Raw genomic sequence first — 18,005 nt, 5'->3', positions numbered from 1 at the left:
TGATTCAAACACCGCAAGAGCTCTGTGGGCGAAGGACACCACACGGCGCCTTGGGGCCCTCCGAGCACACTTCGGATCGCCCACCGCCACCTTTTGGGCTCGTGTTTCATTGGAGCCTGCAGCCCATTATTCACGGGTGCGTGTCACAACGTTTCCGTACATCCCCGGACGCCCTGCACCCTTCCCGCCGCCATTCCCGCCGCCATTCCCGCCGCCACTCCCTCAGCCTGGCGGAAGCTGTGCGCGCGGCCCCGACGACGACGTAGCGCCTTCTCACAGGCTGCGGCTTTTGACAGACAGCGATAGTAACCAATAAACTCTCGCATCGGGCCGTCGGGGGCGGGCTCTCTGTGCCGCCGTGGCGCGGGGCGGGGGAAGTTCTGCTGTCATGGCCGCCGCGGCCGGCGTCGCGTCCCCGGCGGACAAGGAGAGGTACTGTGGGCACGGCTTGTTTGGGGTCGGGTCTTCAGTGTATTCGTTTGTTTTCATGTCACTCAGGGCTCGCTGAAAAGAAAACGCGAGCGGACCAAGGGATGGTGGTTTTTTAATCCCTGTGGAGCGAGGGATGATGATGGTTAAAATTAAATCCCTGTAGGACAAAGGGTGGTGGTGATACTTGTGTGGTTGGGAAGTCAGTAAGGAGACTGGAATTCCCGGGCAGAACCCAGACCCAGTCAGCTCATAAAGACGGCAGTAGCACAGAGTGGAGAAAACCACTGGACAAGAGAAGGAGAAAACAGTAGGAGTTGAGATGATTTTTTTTTTTTAGAGGCAACAAGGAACGTGATCCTTGTCACTCTTGTCATTCAGCTAATTGGAGTCTGTCTCCACCATATGTTTTACTCATTTTCCCTATTTTCTTATGCTCTCAGAGATCCTTATCAATGCAGGCCTTCTTCCACATCTCCTTGGTCTCATCTAGTTGGTTTTTTTAATTGTCTAATTAGTATAACAGAGGTTCTGTTACACTAATCCTGTGTATCTGCTTGACAGGTGTAAATCTATTGAAAAATCTTAAGCAAGTTTCTAAGTGCAATTTTGCAGTAGCTTTTATAAATGTATCCAAATCTGGGTTGATATGTGTGTGAATTAAAAACAAACAAAAACACAAAACAAAACAATCACGAAACTTAGTTAGGTAATATTGTATTAAAACTTTTTCTGGAAATGTTAATTCTTTTCAGGGAAATACGTATGTTCCAGGTTTTAAGGTTTTAAGAAATAGGTCATAAAGTTCTATTTCAGCCTTTTTTTTTTTTTTTTTTTTTTTTTTTTCCTTCTTCTCGGAATGGGTAGTGCCATCCCTTGTACACAGTGCCTCCAAAAATGGTGTCATGTGGTGTCCATGATCATTCAAAGTGGGATTTTCCCGTATCTTACTAAGCAGTCTAGGGAAAATACATAGTTGTTATAAACTGCTGTGGGAACTTCTGTGTTGTAGCCATGACAGTTGTTTTCTGTTTTACTAGAAAAATACTGCATAAGCATTAAGAAGTTGATAAAGCTTGCTTAAACTCACTGTTTTCTCTTCTTAGATTTATCTGCATTTATCCAGCTTACTTGAATAATAAGAAGACAATAGCAGAAGGAAGAAGGATACCTATAGACAAGGTAATTTCATGGGTGGCAGGGAAATTTTGTTTTGCTATGTAGCAGTGTGTAGAGTGCTGGAAAATACATCCCTCTGATCTTCCCATTCCCCCATTGTGTGGAAATCACAGAGTATTTGAAGGTAACCTAGTGCCAGTATGTGAATTTAGTAGGAGAGCCCTGGGCTGAAGCGTTTGCTTTCATGTGAACAGCACCTTGAGCAAGCAGGTGAAGTGATGAGGGACTGAATGCACTCGGCTGCTTACACAGGTAGTTTGCAGAATTTGAAAGCAGTGCAGAAAAGAGTAGCTAGCTAATGATTGGGTTCTGGTGACTGACTATTTGAGCCTATACTCTGTGTCCTGTGCATGTGACACACAGGGATGGTAGTTATTACTGCTTTGAATCTGTCCAGAAAAAGTTTTTTGTCATCTCACTCGCCTCTAAAAATTTTAGCAAGCAGTTCTGGGAATATGAAGGGCTTTTCTTGCTGCTTAGAGTTTGGTGTTTTTTTAAAAATAAAATCTTTCTTGAGTATGCAAGTTGCCGATCAAAGGCCTACCTATGGGAGGAATCTGCTGCTCTGTGGATAGAAATTTTGTGGTTTTTTCCTCCCTCCTTGCTGTAAGTTTGCTGTTGCTGATTCACAGCTTTTGGTATCCCTGTACATACAATAACTGTTAATTAACTTCAATTACTTTTTCTACGCAATTCTTTAACTTGCTCTCCTGTCCTACTGAATTCTATCTCATCTGTTTCCTGATGTCTTCGCTCTTCTTTTTTTTTTTTAATTTTAATATTTTCTAAACCACAGCAGCACTGGCAGATGACTTCTACACTAGATATGTACCTTCTCTTTCCACATCAGCTTTTCCTAGTTACAGACTGGGAAACTGGTAACTATTTTTGTATAGGCAGGTCATAGTTGAAACTAATTAATGTTAACACATTGTTTCAACAGGCTGTTGAAAATCCCACATCTACAGAAATCCAAGATGTATGTGCAGCAGTAGGATTCAATGTGTTATTAGAGGTAATTAAAAAAAAAGTCCCCACATACAAAAACCCCCAAATTTGTTATGTGTCTCTGTTCTTTCATTATATCTTTTTTTTTTTATAACTTGCGGTTCAGAAGTTTTGTTATTAGCTTTGCTTACTTTATATGATAACTGACCATAATCATGAAGTAAATGTTGGAAAACTGATGCAAGTCAGGAATACCTCAGATCCTTCAGACAATGTGACTTTTGAAGCTGATAAAATGATTACTTCTGTTTTACCATCCTTCTTAGAAAACTTTCCTGGATGCTTAAGTGTGTCAGAATAAAAGATTTTTGCAAGCTGAAACTCTTCAAATTAAGCTTTTTAAAATTAATGTTTTTAATGGAAGGAGATGATCTTTGCAAAGAGTCTTGTATAGGAATAGGATTCTGATAATTGCAATCTTCATAGTCCTTTTTAGTTACGTTTCAGCAAGAGAATGTTAGCTTTTTATTGCAGTACATGCTTGCTCTTCAAATAGTTTATTGGTTACTTTTTCCTTAGGGAATGTATCTGGATTTCTAGAGAGGTAACTTCACAGGTCATTTCCTGAAGTAATGATTAATTTAGAACAACGTTATTTTTACTAAGAAGAGTATAGGTCCTCATCCAGAAAATACCCAAAAGCCTGGTACAAAATTACTTTGTTTTGCAGAGGTATCTGGACAGTGCACACCATCTGTACTGAGAAACCTGTGATTTTTCATCAAGAATGAAGGCTATAATTAAGCAAAAGCAAATTAAGTAACTGTGACCTATCACTTGCTATCCCTAGGTGTCCAGAAGGGTTTGTAGCAGTGGAGATAAAACAAAAACCTGTGCCTCTGTGGTCCAGACCACTGGGGATGTAAAATGGTCCCTGTAAGTTTATTCACAAAATTGCTCAGTACCAGGAGTTGTTTTCAGCAGTGCCTCTGAAACGGTTGTGTCTTCCAATGCATGTTATGATACATTTCTCCTTTTGTATGACAGAAAAACAAGATGTATCCCAGAGAGTGGAACAGAGATGTGCAGTACAGAGGCAGAGTACGAATCCAGCTCAAACAAGATGATGGCAACCCATGCTTGCCTCAGTTTCCAACACGTGAGTAGAGTGCCTGGGTTTAGGTACCTCACCTGTTAATAAACCAGAAAGACTTGGTTTATGTTATGTTAACAGCATGTTTAATTAGTTTTAACTATTATAAATCCTACAGTTTAACATTAAATCTTGTTGCCTGTATAAGTCAACAAAATTAAGTTGTGAGCACTGAATAAAGTTTGCAAAATGCTGTTGCCTTTGATTCTGCTGCTTCCGCAGCAGTGTCATTGGAGGGGCTTGTGGGGAACATTGTGTGAGTGCTGCATTGAATAAACCATCTATTCAGTTTTGGCTTACTGTTTGGTTGGCATTTAAAACAGTTTAGTGCTTAAATGGCTAAATTCTGCTGTTTTCTTGGGATACATACATCATCTGGGCATCAGAGTGGATGCTAAATTGATAAAACACAATACTGAGTTCAACTGAGTTTTCCACTGGCCATTTTCTTAAATTAACAATGAAGCAGTTCCCCTAAACTAATTAATAGGAATTATTCATCTTGAATAACAAGTCATCTTTTACATTTTTTCTGAAGATGACTCCCTGTGTAAAAGGGAAACAGTATATATCTTAAGGAAAGAGCAGGAAGAGTGTTGGGTGTACAGTAGCATAAGTGTACTGACAGAGGAAGATGATTTAAAGCCAGAGTCCTGCTGGAAGGCAGCAGTGCCTTTGTAAAAATGCAGGTAGCTTTCGTCTGATCATTCTGTGCCCAGTGTTCTTGGCCAGTAGGAGGTGGAGGGAAACAGTAGCAGGAAGCATGTAGACACTTCAGAGATTGTCAGGTTATATGGCTTTTCCTGTCTACTGTGTCATTTATCAGTCCTGAACTTTTTTTCTTTCCCCCAAGAACTTTTCACAAGCTGCTTGCTATACCAGGGGCAGGAAGCAGTGCCTAGGTTTTCTGTCCATTCCTAGGCATGCACTGATCTCTCACTGTATTTTAGGTAAGTCAGTGATGCTGTATGCTGCAGAAACCATTCCCAAACTGAAAACAAGAACTCAGAAGATGGGCGGTAGTGATCAAAGCCTTCAGCAAGGAGAGGGAGGCAAGAAAGGTAAAGGGAAGAAAAAGAAATAAATTGACATCTGGAGTCACTGTTGCATTGCATAGTTGTACTTAAAACAAGTGCAGATGGACACCATGGATAACTCTGAAGTGAAAATACAAGCAAGAAATGAAGAGGTGAAGCTGAGTAGAATTGCCTGCCTGCTTTTCTTGGAACTGGAATGCATGTAACTGCCTTGCATCTGTGTAACAATAAATCTCTTTTCACACATAACCTGCAAGTATGACGTTAGCACTCATGTTAGAAGTGGAACAATATAAGCAAATGGGGTGGGTGAGAGAATTTTTTTTTTCCAAAAGAATTATTCACCTTTTGAAATCTGGTTGCCTTAGTAAACCATTTATTTATGATAGGGAAGCAATTGTCTTAATTCTGTGCTATTCTGTGTTAGGAAGAAATTCTTCACTATGAGGGTAGTGGAGGCACAGTTTGTACAGACAAGTTGTGGATGCCCCATTTCTGGAAGTTTTCAAATCCTGGCTGGATGGGACTTTGAGCAACCTAATTGTTGTGGTTTCACCCCAACTGGCAACTAAACACCATCCAGCCCCTCCCTCAGTCCCCGCTCTCAATGGGATATTGGAAGGATAATCAGGAAGGAAAAAGATTGTGGGTGTAGGTAAGGACAGTTTAATAATTTAAACTAAATAAAAATCAGTAATACAAGTGACCATGACTATAATAAAATATAATTATCTTTACAGGTTTTTTTAAGGAGAGAAAAGATCAAAACAATTGAGGCACAATACAACCATTCACCACCACCTGCTGACTGATGCCCAGCCCCACCCCCAGCAGTGATCAGCCCCTCCTGGCCAATTTCCCCCTGTTTATATACTGGACATGCTAATCTATGATATGGAATATCCCTTTGGTCAGCTTGGGTCACCTGCCCTGGGTCTTGCCACACCTCCTCACTGGTAGAGCGTGAGGCATTGCAAAGTCCTGGGTTTAACGTAAACACTGCTCAAGAACAAGCAGAACACCAGTGTGTTACCAGCATTATTCTCACACTGAATCCAAAAGACAGCACTCACAGATGCTGGGAAGAAAATTCACTGGATTGCAGCTGAAATCAGAACAACAGGCATCCCTTATTCCATATAATTTATGTAATGCCAGGTACCAGTTCCCAAAACTCCCATCACTTTCTTTTGGTACATATACACACAGAGGTAACATTCCCTTAAATTACGGACCATCCCTATGAAAGTCCATTGAGTACACTGAGTGCATGACGCTGGGTTCCATCTGTCAAAACCAGTTTTCAGGCTGGCAAGAAGGTGTGTAGTGTTGTACTGTTGTATGAGGAAAGCAGTTCTGAATCCATCACTGCTGTGCTCATGGTTCCATCAAATTTCATTCTTCATTAATGTGTGATCAAATGGAGTTGAGGTCAGAGCCCCAAATTCAGCATGGCACAGACAGGTACCACAGGGTTGCCAATGTGGTTCTGGGCACAGGGCCATCAAGGAAATGATAATTCACAGTGTTTCACAGTAATTAATTCATTGGCTGTTCTTTCCCAAAATCAAATCTATTTGAAACATACTAGACTTCTCCATCCTTTCACAGGACCTACCACATGCATCTAGGTTCCTGAGCAAAAGTAATCCCAGGGATGGGTTTACCTTTGTCTGAGATAGTGATAACTCAGACTCTTCTCCAGCATGTTTTTAATGTTCACTGCAGGAACTCTATCCCCTTGTACAGTAAGCAGAAGTTTAGACTGGGCCATACCAGGTCAATGAGCAATCCCTGGGTGTTGACTGACCAGGTGGCCTTTGCTAAATATGCACCCCAGGGTGTGAAGGTTCCACTGCCCACTGCCCTTGAGTGTGCTCTTTTACCATCTATTGCATTATTTGATCTTTCCAGAGGCTGGTGTAGGACAGGGAATGTGATGCTCCCACTCAGTGCCATGCTCTTTGGCCCAAGTGTCTATGAGGTTGCTTTGGAAACTAATCCCATTGTCTGACTCAATAATTTCTGGTGTATTATGCCCCAATAAGATCTGCTTTTCAAGGACAGTGGTGTGGTACAAAGGGTGCTTCCAGCCATCCAGTAGTTGATCCCCCCACTGTGAGCACATGGGTCTTGCCTTGGTAGATTTGGGGGACTGATACACTCAAGATACCTGGCACCCATATATTGACATTTCAGCCATCGTCCTCCATACCAGAAAGGGTTTAACTGTTGGGCTTAATCACACTGCCTTTTTCACATCCATAGATAACCTCTGGGGTAATGTCCATGCTCAAGTCCACACCTCAAACACAGCATCAGTTTAGCCAGAACAGAACCCTGCCCATGTCACCCCATGATTCTTTCCAGAGTGATGTTAGGCTCTGCAGGAAAAAACTGATTGTGTGCACACATACGTCCCTCCTACTCTCTTTTCACTATTAGGGAGAATTCTTTCCTTTCAGTGTGAGCAGTATGCAGATTCTCTAAACCAGAAATGTTTAGGAGAGGAAGTCTTGTATTCTAAAGCTGTAATTGACCGTGATTACATACAAATGGCTTCAGAGGATTTTTTTTTCCCCTGATGTATGAATTTATACCAGTTACCTTTGGAGTGTCTGGACTAAATTTTGAGAAGTTAGTTAAATGATATCCCTGTGAGCTGATGAAGTGCCATGGGGTGTGAAATGTGGAAACAGATGCTATATGAAAAGGGTTTTTTGTGGCGGAAAACTACTGGACATGGTTAGAGGTTATTAAGGCACATTCACTCTAGGGAAGTGCTAAAGCTAGTTGCAACATGGGGAAAAATACCAGGAGTGAAAGATACGCTTGTGACATAAAAGACCATAATTTCCTACAGATTGTTAGGCTCAAATTATTCCTGGATTTTGTTAAGTGATGAGTAATTTTTCTGAAACTTAAAATAAATTGAGAGCTGTGTGAAAATCGATTGGTACCAAGGTAGCTCATCTTCATGATATAAACTAAAGAAGGATGACTCCAGACAACTTATGATCATGTTATGCTTAACTTTTGTAAGTCAGAGATTTAGACTACAGACAACTTAAAAATGTGGAGGTAAAGTCTTGTGGGATATAACTTACTCTGGTCTGAAATTAAATACCTTCAGAAGTGGTCTGACCTATCTGTATGTGTGAGAAAGAATCTTAATGGCATTGGTTACCCAACTTTCCTAATCTCAGAACCCAAAATATAAAGCTATTTTAAAGTCTGGGAATCTTGCAAGGAAAAACAAGACTTCTGAAAAGGGTAATATTGAGCTCAAATACACAAAATATAAATTAGTCAAACTAACAAAGAAAACTCTGTGGGTATTTTGGGTAAAGCAGCCTATTTCTTAAAGTCCTACTAGGAAATCAGATGACCACTACCTTAGGAATTTGAAGACTGAGTTCCCTAACTCCTATCTGCTTATCCTCCCATCTTTAAATGGGACTGTTTTGCTTTTTATGATGTCTGGCTTTAAATTAAGTATATTGTATGAGCAATATTTGTTCCTAAAAACAAAACCAGGCAGCACAAAGTTAAACGCAACTCACCTTTTCCTGACAGAGTTAAGTTTACTAGTCTTTAACTAGACTTCCATTTCTGTATTTTGATAAATTGGGTTCCTTGGAGGATTAAAAACAAGCAGATCAAGACCACCTCTGTTCTTCCTCAGTTAATAGATTATGCCTCATTTCTGGGAACAGGAAAAATCTTATGAATTGTTGTGGGATTGGGAGTGGGGACAAGTCTTCTATAAAAATGCAGAAATATTGCAACTTTTAGTCTGAATGCTGTGAATAATTTTTTTATTATTATTTTATTTTTGAGGGGGAAGCTGACTGATAATGAATGTCCTTTTAGTCCACCTGCCTTGATTTTACAGTTTTCTGTGAGGTTTTATTTATGCAGCATCATTGCTAAAAAGACACTCTGGTCCAAGATTTCCTGTAGGTGGCAACAGTAACAAAGGAAGGTATACATCCATGAGTGGGAATTTACTCAGCATCCAGGACAGGAGGAATATGGATAATGAACTAGTGTCCCGGTCTAGCTCTCTGAGAATACATGCGTGTGTTATTTACCTATACAGTTTTCTAGGTATCTAAGCAAAAATTAAACATTTGAAATGGACATATGAGCTCAAAATCCTTATAACAATCCTTACAACAATTTCTGTGTCAGGAATGGATGATAATGTTGACATTGAGCATCAGGAAGGTGTGATGATACAGGCAATCAATAACAGAAGTACTAAAAATGAGAATTCAGCACTGTTGTGAGATAGACGGTTTATTCTTTCAGATATATAGCATATAGCTGCTATAGCAGAAGCACAACCATAATTATTCAATTCTTAATTGAGTAATTAAATGAGTAAAGAGAGGGAGCTTTAAAAGGTTATTTTGAAATGTGTTTTAACTCAGGAAGTGACAATAATGCGTGACCATATGTAGTTGTCAGCCTTCAGCCATGAAGTAACTCAACGACCAGCTCTGCAAAAAATAGCTGGTCTTTAAAAAACCTGCATGTGTTTACAATCCTGTTCCTTGTGTGTGTGTAGTGGTTTGAAAGCAAAACAAATGAGAGGCTCCAAGTCAGAGATACAATTTAATAGGAAAAAAGGAAAGAAAGTAAAATAAAATAGATGCAATAATACAAGAGACCACTGACAGAGTCAGAATACAACCTGAGCAGAGTGATGGAAGCAGTCCAGATGAGGTGGTCTTCCTGAAGCAGTGATCCTGTAGAAAGGTCTGGTAGCTCAGGTCCTCTGGGAATCCAGTGGGTAAGCACCCCTCTGGTGTTCAGAGTCTCAGCTTATATCCAGGCTGGAATGCTTGGTTCCTCCCTCTGGGCGGAGCATCTCACAATGGGATGGTGAGTCATGTGATAAGGCCTGATGGGCCCATTAACAGGAGGTAGTCCAGGAGGGGGTTATCTGTGAGCTGTGTGGCAAAGGTGCTGATGGGCCCATTAACAGAAGATAAGCCAGAGTGGAGGAGGCAGGGAGCATTGCCTCACCTGGTTTCAACAGTTCATGAAGATGGTGATAGAATATACTTCAACCCAGGACAGTGTGTTTAAGAGAAAGTTTTAGCCAGATATATGCGCCTTTTGGGGCACATATACCTATGGGTATTTGTATGTGCTCTGCTTGGGAACATGAAAGATGGTGGCTCCCTTGATTCCTTCTCTGGAGCTACAGGAATGGAATGGAATGGAATGGAATGGAATGGAATGGAATGGAATGGAATGGAATGGAATGGAATGGAATGGAATGGAATGGAATGGAATGGAATGGAATGGAATGGGATATACTATTTCAGTTGGAAGGAACCTAAAATGATCATCCAAACCAACTGCCTGACTACGTCAGGGCTGACCAACAGTTAAAGCACACTTTTAAGGGTATCGTCCCAACGCCTCAACACTGACAGGCTTGGGGCATTGACCACTCTCTCCAGGAAGCCTTTTCCAAGGTCTGAGCGCCCTCCTGATAAAGAAATGCTTCCCTGTGTCAAGTCTGAACTTCCCCTGGCACAGGAGATTGAATGATTTGAACAATTCCCACAAATTCTGTCACTGGACACCAGTTATTTAGCTTCTTCCTTTTACAGACTGGCCTTTGTGGGGTTATTTTCTCTCTTAGGATAAGGGATACCCTTTTCAAAGGGGTTATTTCCCCCTAAATAAAAAGATAATTAATTATCATTATTATTGAATAATTGTAACAGATATAGCTGGACTATATCTGCACAGATGATTTGGCTTAACAGATACCAGCCCGACCAGCCTAGCTCAAAGTAAACAGGTTCCTAGACACGATGATAGGTCATATGCAAACCCAGACAGAGGACCTCGGCCAACCCCTTTGAAGCACGGATGCACCCATATTATTGGCCAGTGAGCTAGGCAGAGTTGAGACCCTTGACCCAATATGTCTGTAAGTGCGGGAAATTTGCAAGCCCTATAAAAGGAGCTGCCAGGCAATAAAGGAAGCTGTTGCTGCATGATCTCAGAGGGATGTTTTGTCCCTGTCTCAGACTCCACAGTGGCATCTGGTGACCCCAATGTGATAGCAACAAGCAGCCGAGGTATTGCGGGGAGACAAGGGGCTGCAGGACAGTGCCGCAGAGCAGCAGGATTGCTGCGGGCAGCCAGTGAGGCTGTGGAAAGCTGCGGGCAAAAAATTTGCTGACAGTGGAGAGGGGCACAGGCAGAGAGTTGTGGGTGGCAGAAGAAACTGGGGGCAGCAGAGAGCTGTGGGCAGTAAAGAAAAATCGCGGGCTGCAGAGCACTGCGGGCAGTGAAGAGAGCTGCGGGCGGCAAAGAGTGCGGTGAGGAATGGCGGGGAAAGCCGCATGGGTCTAGACCCCCCTTTTGTGAATTAGAGACGCTGCCAGGAACATGAGGGTGCAGGCTTTGACACTGGAGGACCCGCTCTTGCAGGTATGGACACAGTTTTAAAAAATAGATGGGAAAAGTACAACTAATGGACTTCACTAGCCCTAATAGCATGGTATGAGAGCCACGGGCTGGATGTGTCCGAAGGAGCCACCCTAACTGTAAAAACATGGGAGCAGGCTGGCCAAGATATCCTTTCAGCAGCTTCAACAGGCAACGAGACCGCCATTAAGGTTATAAAACCATGAAGATTCATCATTGACTTACTAGAACAGTTGAAGAGAGAGCGGGTGGCAAAGACAGCAGGATTGCCACTGGCGCCTCCCAGAGGCGAGCGGCAAAAGCGTGGTGCCAGGGGAAGCAGGAGACACAGACGCCACACCGGGCAAGCGGGAGGAGAGGACGGGCAAAGAAGTCACAGCGTGCCATGAAACGGCCCGGGATCGCGCTGATGCCCCGTCTGGCTGCCGCAAAACCATGCCTGCTGCTCCGTGCTTGGCTGCGCTGCCCCCTGTTGTGTCTGCTGGGTCCCCTGAGACTGCCCCCAGCCGTTCTGAGACACTGCCTAGCTCCTGCCAGGCGCTCAGCTACTATCACAGTCAAGCTGCTTTTGCGGTGGAGCTGTGCTGCTCCCCTGTAATAAGCGGGCATTCTGCTACCATACCTAGCTGTGTGAGCTGCCCAGTTCCCATGGCAACAGAGTGCCTTACAGCTCCAAGAGCGTCTGCGCAGTCACCAGATCAGCGTGTGCTAGGACCACACGCACCCTCTCCTACCATATGCACGCCAGGACCGCCTCCTCCTGAGACGAAGTGGGCCAGCTTCAAAACCTGTGGGGCGTGCCTGTGTCTCCGATCCAGCCTCCGTGGGGTGTGGCTCCACCGCTGACCCAGCCTTCATGGGCAGGTCCAGGAAATGCGTCACCAGGAAATCCTGGAGACAAAATGCCCAGAAGTAACAGTGGACCCAGGGACCCTGGAATCACTGCTGCCTCTGCCGTGAGCACACCCCTGTTATCAGAGCTGGAGCTGTCCCTGGAATGTGCATCAGCAAGGGATGCAAGGGAGACCAGCAGAGAAAGCCAGAGCCATCATCCCCCTGTAGAACACTGAGATATTTCTGCTATGGCTGCACTGCCAACAGCCCTGCCCAAACCTGTGAGCATTTGGCAACAGGTAAAACAGGCAGCTATCGCTAATGGGGACTATGAAGGGCAGAACTAATTGATGTACCCATGTCAGGGGGCTGGGACCCTGAGGACGGGACAGTTGCCGTTTATCCAGTAATAAGAGGCAACAAAACTACTGACAAGTACAGCCCCTTCCAATGGCCAATTCTTTCTGAACTGCATCAGCTAGTGGCCAAGCACGATTTGGGTTCTACTCCCGTGGCTAATATGCTATGATTCCTAACCACTGAGGAGGTAACTCCTTTTGATATAAATTAGTTTTTCAAATTAATGTTTACAACAGTCCAATATATGGTGTTCAAAACTATGTGGAAGAGCAGTCCTGAAAAACAGGAGTTAAAAAAGATAAAGGTACCATGAGAAGACCCACGTTATGAAGCATGGGTCCATAAACTTCTGGGATTACCATCATGGGGGATCCACAACTCCAGGATAGATTGCATCCCTTAATACTGGCACAGGTGAAAGATTGGGATTGCAGACACTGCTTAAGGTAACATGGCAAACCCAACCCAAACATATTCCAAAATCAGACAAGGAGTCAGAGAACCATATCTACAATTTATACAGAGATTACAAGTTGCTATGGAAAAACACATTGTTAATTTTGAGGCCAGAAATCATCTAATTTTACAACTGGCAAAGGACAATGCCAATGAGGACTGCCAAAAGGTCATAGAACTGCTGCCTCATGAAAATCCGTCACTAAATGAATTGATAAATGCCTGTGCTAAGGTTGGATCCAATTCTCAAAACATGACCATGCTAGCAGATTCCATAGCAGCTTCTGTAAAGATAACATCTCAATGCTACAAGTGTAAACAACAAGGCCACCTGAAAGCGAACTGTCCCTGCAAACCCACTCTAATAGGGACATGTCCAGGACAAAGGAATATGATCTTTAGTTGTGATCAATGTGGGAAACCTGGTCACATGGCCAGGCTGTGCAAATACAAAGTCTATACTAATAAACAGTCTTTTAAAGAATCCTTTAAGAACCAGGGAAACAGAAGACCCAATGCAAGGGGGAAATGCATGAAGACACAAGTATCTCCCTACCTTCCTGTTGCAAGCTTATGCAACTGGCTCACAGAAAGGACTCAAGGAGCAGCTAGAATGAAAGTGTCCACCTCCGTCTCAGTTACCATTACTATCTTAAAGGTACATAAAGTCCCTCTCAAGGCACAGAGGTCTATTGGGAGAGGACTGAGTGAACTGTTAATTGGAATATCTTGTGCCACCTTGCAAGGCATCTATGTGCGCCCTGGTTTTATAGATGCAGACTTTACTGGACAAATATGTGCAATGGTTTCAACCCCTACTCCACCTGACTAGTCCTGAAAAAAACAGAATTGCCCAGCTTATCCTTTTAAAGTCTTGTGTCCCAAATACAGATCCCAGAGTGTGAGGAGACCAAGGCTTTGGGTTGACAGGTGAACCTGAGGTATTTTGGACCCAGGTCATGGGTAAGCAGAGGCCCAACATAGTGTGTATTGCCACAATGCCTCGGGCAAGGCCGTCCTAAGTAAATGTCAGTGGCATGATTGACACAGGGCTATACATCACCATCATCTCTGCCCACACTTGGCTTCCATCATGGCCCACCAAGCCTGCAGGATCCACCCTGGCTTCAGAGGGATGACACAGAGCTGTTAGAGCAGTAAACCTGTTTGGTAAAAAATCCTGAGGGACAAACAGCTACCACCATTAGACCTTACATTACTGCAGCACCACTTAACCTGTGAGGGAGGGATGTTTTATCTGTGTGGGGAGCCCAGGTGGGGATGGATTTTTAACAGGGGCCACTGTTTTAAAGGGTGTGAAATATCCCACACTACCCCCAGAATGGCCTATCACTCAGACAGTGTGGGTACCACAGTGATCCCTTGAGAAACAAGTTACATGCCCTTAGGTCTTTGGTGCAGGAACAGCTGATTCAAGGGCACATAGAGCCATCCATGAGCCTTTGGAACACTCCAGTGTTTATTATAAAAAAGAAGTCTGGTAAATAGAGGTTGCTCCATGACCTAAGAAAGATCAATTCAGCCACGGAGAGCATGGGCACCCTCCAGCCTGGTATGCTATCTGCTACAATGATTCCGGCCAACTGGGATATTCTAATTGTGGACCTGAAAGATTGTTTCTTTACTATTCCACTGCAGCCAGATGATACCCCAAAGTTTGCTTTTACTGTGCCTTCCATTAATAACGCTGCACCAGTAGAGCGTTATCAATGGAAAATACTTCCTAAAGGTATGAAAAACAGCACTACAATGTGTCCATGATATGTTGCTCAGGCACTCTCATCAGTGAGAGAACAATTTCCAGGGGCATACTGTTACCACTACATGGGTGACATTTTGATAGCAACCCAAACAAAAAAAGAACTCACTGATTCGGCCAAACCTGTTGCAAGCATTAAAAACATTTGGGCTGGAAGTAGCACCAGAAAAGATACAGCAGCAACCACCTTGGAAGTACCTTGGTCTCAAAATTACAGATCAGAGCATACAGCCCCAGACAATTCAATTCTCAACAAAAATTAAAAATTTAAATGATGCTCAAAAACTTTTGGGTATCATCAACTGGCTCAGACCCTACCTAGGGTTGACCACTCCACGATTAGCACCATTATTTCACCCACTAAAGGGTGATCCTGATCTAACTTCTCCTAGGAAGTTAACCCTGGAGGCAAAGGCTGCTCTTGAGATAGTAGAGCAAGCCATCACAGACAGATCCACAGAATATGCCTGGAAGTGTGTATTACTGTGTTTATTTTCATTGTTGATTTCCATCCTAATGCTATGATTGGACAGTGGGATTCTCAGTGGTCTGACCCTTTGCATGTTTTAGAAAGGATGTTCTTACCTCAACAACCTAGAGAAACAGCCCCTACCATTTTTGAGTTAATTACCCAGTTAATCATGAAATGTCATCAAAGGTGTTTACAACTGACTGCAAAAGATCCTTCAAAGATCATTGTATCTGTGACACAAGATGAATTTGAGTGATGTTATGCCAACAGCACTGCTTTGCAAAGTGCCTTACAAAATTTCTCAAGGCAAATTTGCTATCATTTACTGAGTCATGCATTACTACAAATGAGTCAAACCACAGTATTGTCCCTAAAACCTCTGAACAGTTGCACACCCTTAAAAAGCATTACAGTGTTTACCAGTGGTTCAGGGAAAACGGGAAAGGCAGTTGTGACATGGAAGGAAGATAGCGAATGCCAAACATTGGAAGATTATGAGAATGGGTCCCCTCGGTGGAGCTACATGCTGTAACCATGGCTTTTCAGCATTTTCCCCATACCCCTTTAAATATTGTCACTGACTCTGCCTATGTTGATGACATAGCACAGAGATTAGACTGAGCTCTGGTGAAAGAAATTGACAATGCACAATTATTTGGCCTACTAAAAACTTTGTGGCATGCCATCCAAACAAGATTACCTGTACTATATTCTACACATTAGAAGCCATTCAAATCTCCCAGGTTTTATTACAGAGGGCAACGCATGAGCAGACCACCTAGCTAGCTGTGCCTGGACAGCACCACAGCCAGACACGCTGGCACAAGCAACAGCCTTACATGACTTCTTTCATCAAGGTGTTTGAGCTCTGCAGAGACAATTTCTGCTATTGAACACAGAGGCTTGTAACATGGGCAATACTTGTACTGACTGCCAGGGCCACAGTGCACCACCACAGATGGTAGCTAATCCCCATGGCTTAAAAGCTTTACAAAACCTAGGAGACTGATGTCACCCATATTCCTGAGTTCGGACGATTAAAATGTGTGCATGTATCAATTGATACTTTTTCCTCTGCCATGTGGGCATCAGCCTATTAAGGAGAAAAAGGCCGGGACGCCATTGCATGTTGGTGATTAGCCTTTGCTGCTTTGGGTATCCCTCACAACAGATAATGGACCTGCATACACATCACAACAAACTGGACAATTTCTACAGCTCTGGTTCGTGTCACACCTAACTGGAATACCCCATTTAGCAACTGGACAGGCCACTGTTGAATGTGCACATAAAATACAAAAATTAAAACGTAAGTGCACTTGGCACTTTAAAATGCATCTGAGGTAAACAAAAAAGCAGAATGTGTAGTGAAACCCCACAGAGCAGCGAAAGCTGATTACACCTTGAATCACTTAACAGTACCAGAACAATCCCAAAACAATCCCAAAACCCAGTAATCTTAAATCATTGCCTATCACTGCAGTCTTCTGGAGATGCTCAGTCACCTAAAAGTAATGGTAAAAGACATTATCACAAACAAGTGGGAAGGTCCATGGGACCTCATTACATGGGGATGTGGGTATGCCTGTGTTTCCATGGACACAGGAACACGATGGATACTTGCCAGATGTGCTCATCCTGCTCTGCACCCTGTTTGGAACCAGAAACAACATCTTCGTGATGAAGAAGCTGCAGCAGACGTGGTGGAGCAGTGAGTTAAACGACCTGTGCAATTGATACATGGTGATCTGGGACCTTTTTGAGAAGACAAGTTTATTTAAGGCAAAACCCTGAACTGGACAAGTTGCTTTCCCCGTTATTTGATTTCCCCACAGTTCTAAAGTTGAAATGTTTCTTGTTCATAGAGTTAAGTTGTAAGTTTGTAACTTCCAAGTAATAAGCCTGCCATGTGCCAATTTGAAAGCTTGTATTGTTGGTAATCCTGCCTGACAGCTCCTGGGAATGGATGTAACATTTTCAATGATATGTGGGATGCATCACTGGCTGGGAGAAGCTAGGCTTGTTGAGTTAGGTAGAATAATATGTGTTCTGTCATCTTATCTGCAAAGGGCCCTTGCAGGTAAGATAACAGGGAACACTTTGCATCTTTATTAAACTGAGAAGGGGGAACTGTAACAATTCGTGTAACATCGGTACATCTGTACAGATGATTTGGCTTAACAGACACCAGCTTGACCAGCCTAGCTCAAAGTAAACAAGGACACGATAATCATAGGTTGGATTCAAACCCAGACACAGGATCTCAGCCAACCCCTTTGAAGCACAGATGCACCCATATCCCTAGCCAGTGAGCTAGGCAGAGTTGAGACCCTTGACCAATCATGTCTGTAAGCACAGGAAATTTGAAAGTCCTATTAAAGGAGCTGCTGGACAATAAACCAAGCTGTTGCTGCATAATCTCAGTGTTAATATTGTGTCTTTGTCTCTGACTCCACAATGACAAATAATTAGCATTATTATATAATAATAATTAATAATAATAAAAAATAATTAAGTACCTCTTGCCGTAGTGGCTGTATTAGGGAGATGGCAAGAAAGAGACAAGTCTTTGGTAGTTTGGGATCTGGGAAAGAGCAGGGGACACTCTGGGTAGGAACTGAGTAGCCTGAAATGTATTGCTATTTCCTATGAAACAGCATGTGTGCCTCTTTTCATCTGTCAAGGTTTGGGGGTTCTTTGGGGTGTAGTTTTTTGGGTTTTGTCTGTTTGCTTCTCAAGTAGCAGAACTCTGACATTTCTATGAAGTCGTTAAGAATTCTTCTCCTGCAAAGATGAGATAATACAAAATATAAAGTTTTATGGAATTCCATAGCCTCAGCAAAGGTGTCAACTACATAGCATTCCAAAGCATGCTTAATTCAAAGCTTATCTTCAATC

At 43.0% G+C, this 18,005-nt stretch overlaps 1 protein-coding gene across 1 annotated transcript; it reads left to right on the top strand.

The window, feature by feature from the left end:
• Positions 1-355: 355 nt before the first annotated feature.
• SRP19 (signal recognition particle 19) lies at positions 356-4,995 on the top strand. The gene is made up of 5 exons (XM_066181817.1): positions 356-432; positions 1,536-1,611; positions 2,552-2,623; positions 3,604-3,715; positions 4,660-4,995. The coding sequence occupies exons 1-5, from the start codon at positions 389-391 to the stop codon at positions 4,791-4,793; spliced, it is 438 nt and encodes a 145-aa protein (XP_066037914.1). The 5' UTR covers positions 356-388; the 3' UTR covers positions 4,794-4,995.
• Positions 4,996-18,005: the final 13,010 nt, after the last annotated feature.

Source organism: Chamaea fasciata, unplaced genomic scaffold (assembly GCF_029207755.1).
Source record: "Chamaea fasciata isolate MVZ Bird 193981 ecotype frontalis unplaced genomic scaffold, bChaFas1.0.hap1 SCAF_4, whole genome shotgun sequence".
Taxonomy (NCBI): Eukaryota; Metazoa; Chordata; class Aves; order Passeriformes; family Sylviidae; genus Chamaea; species Chamaea fasciata.
Note: the sequence above shows the minus strand (reverse complement) of the source record. Positions and strands in the feature narration are given on the sequence as shown.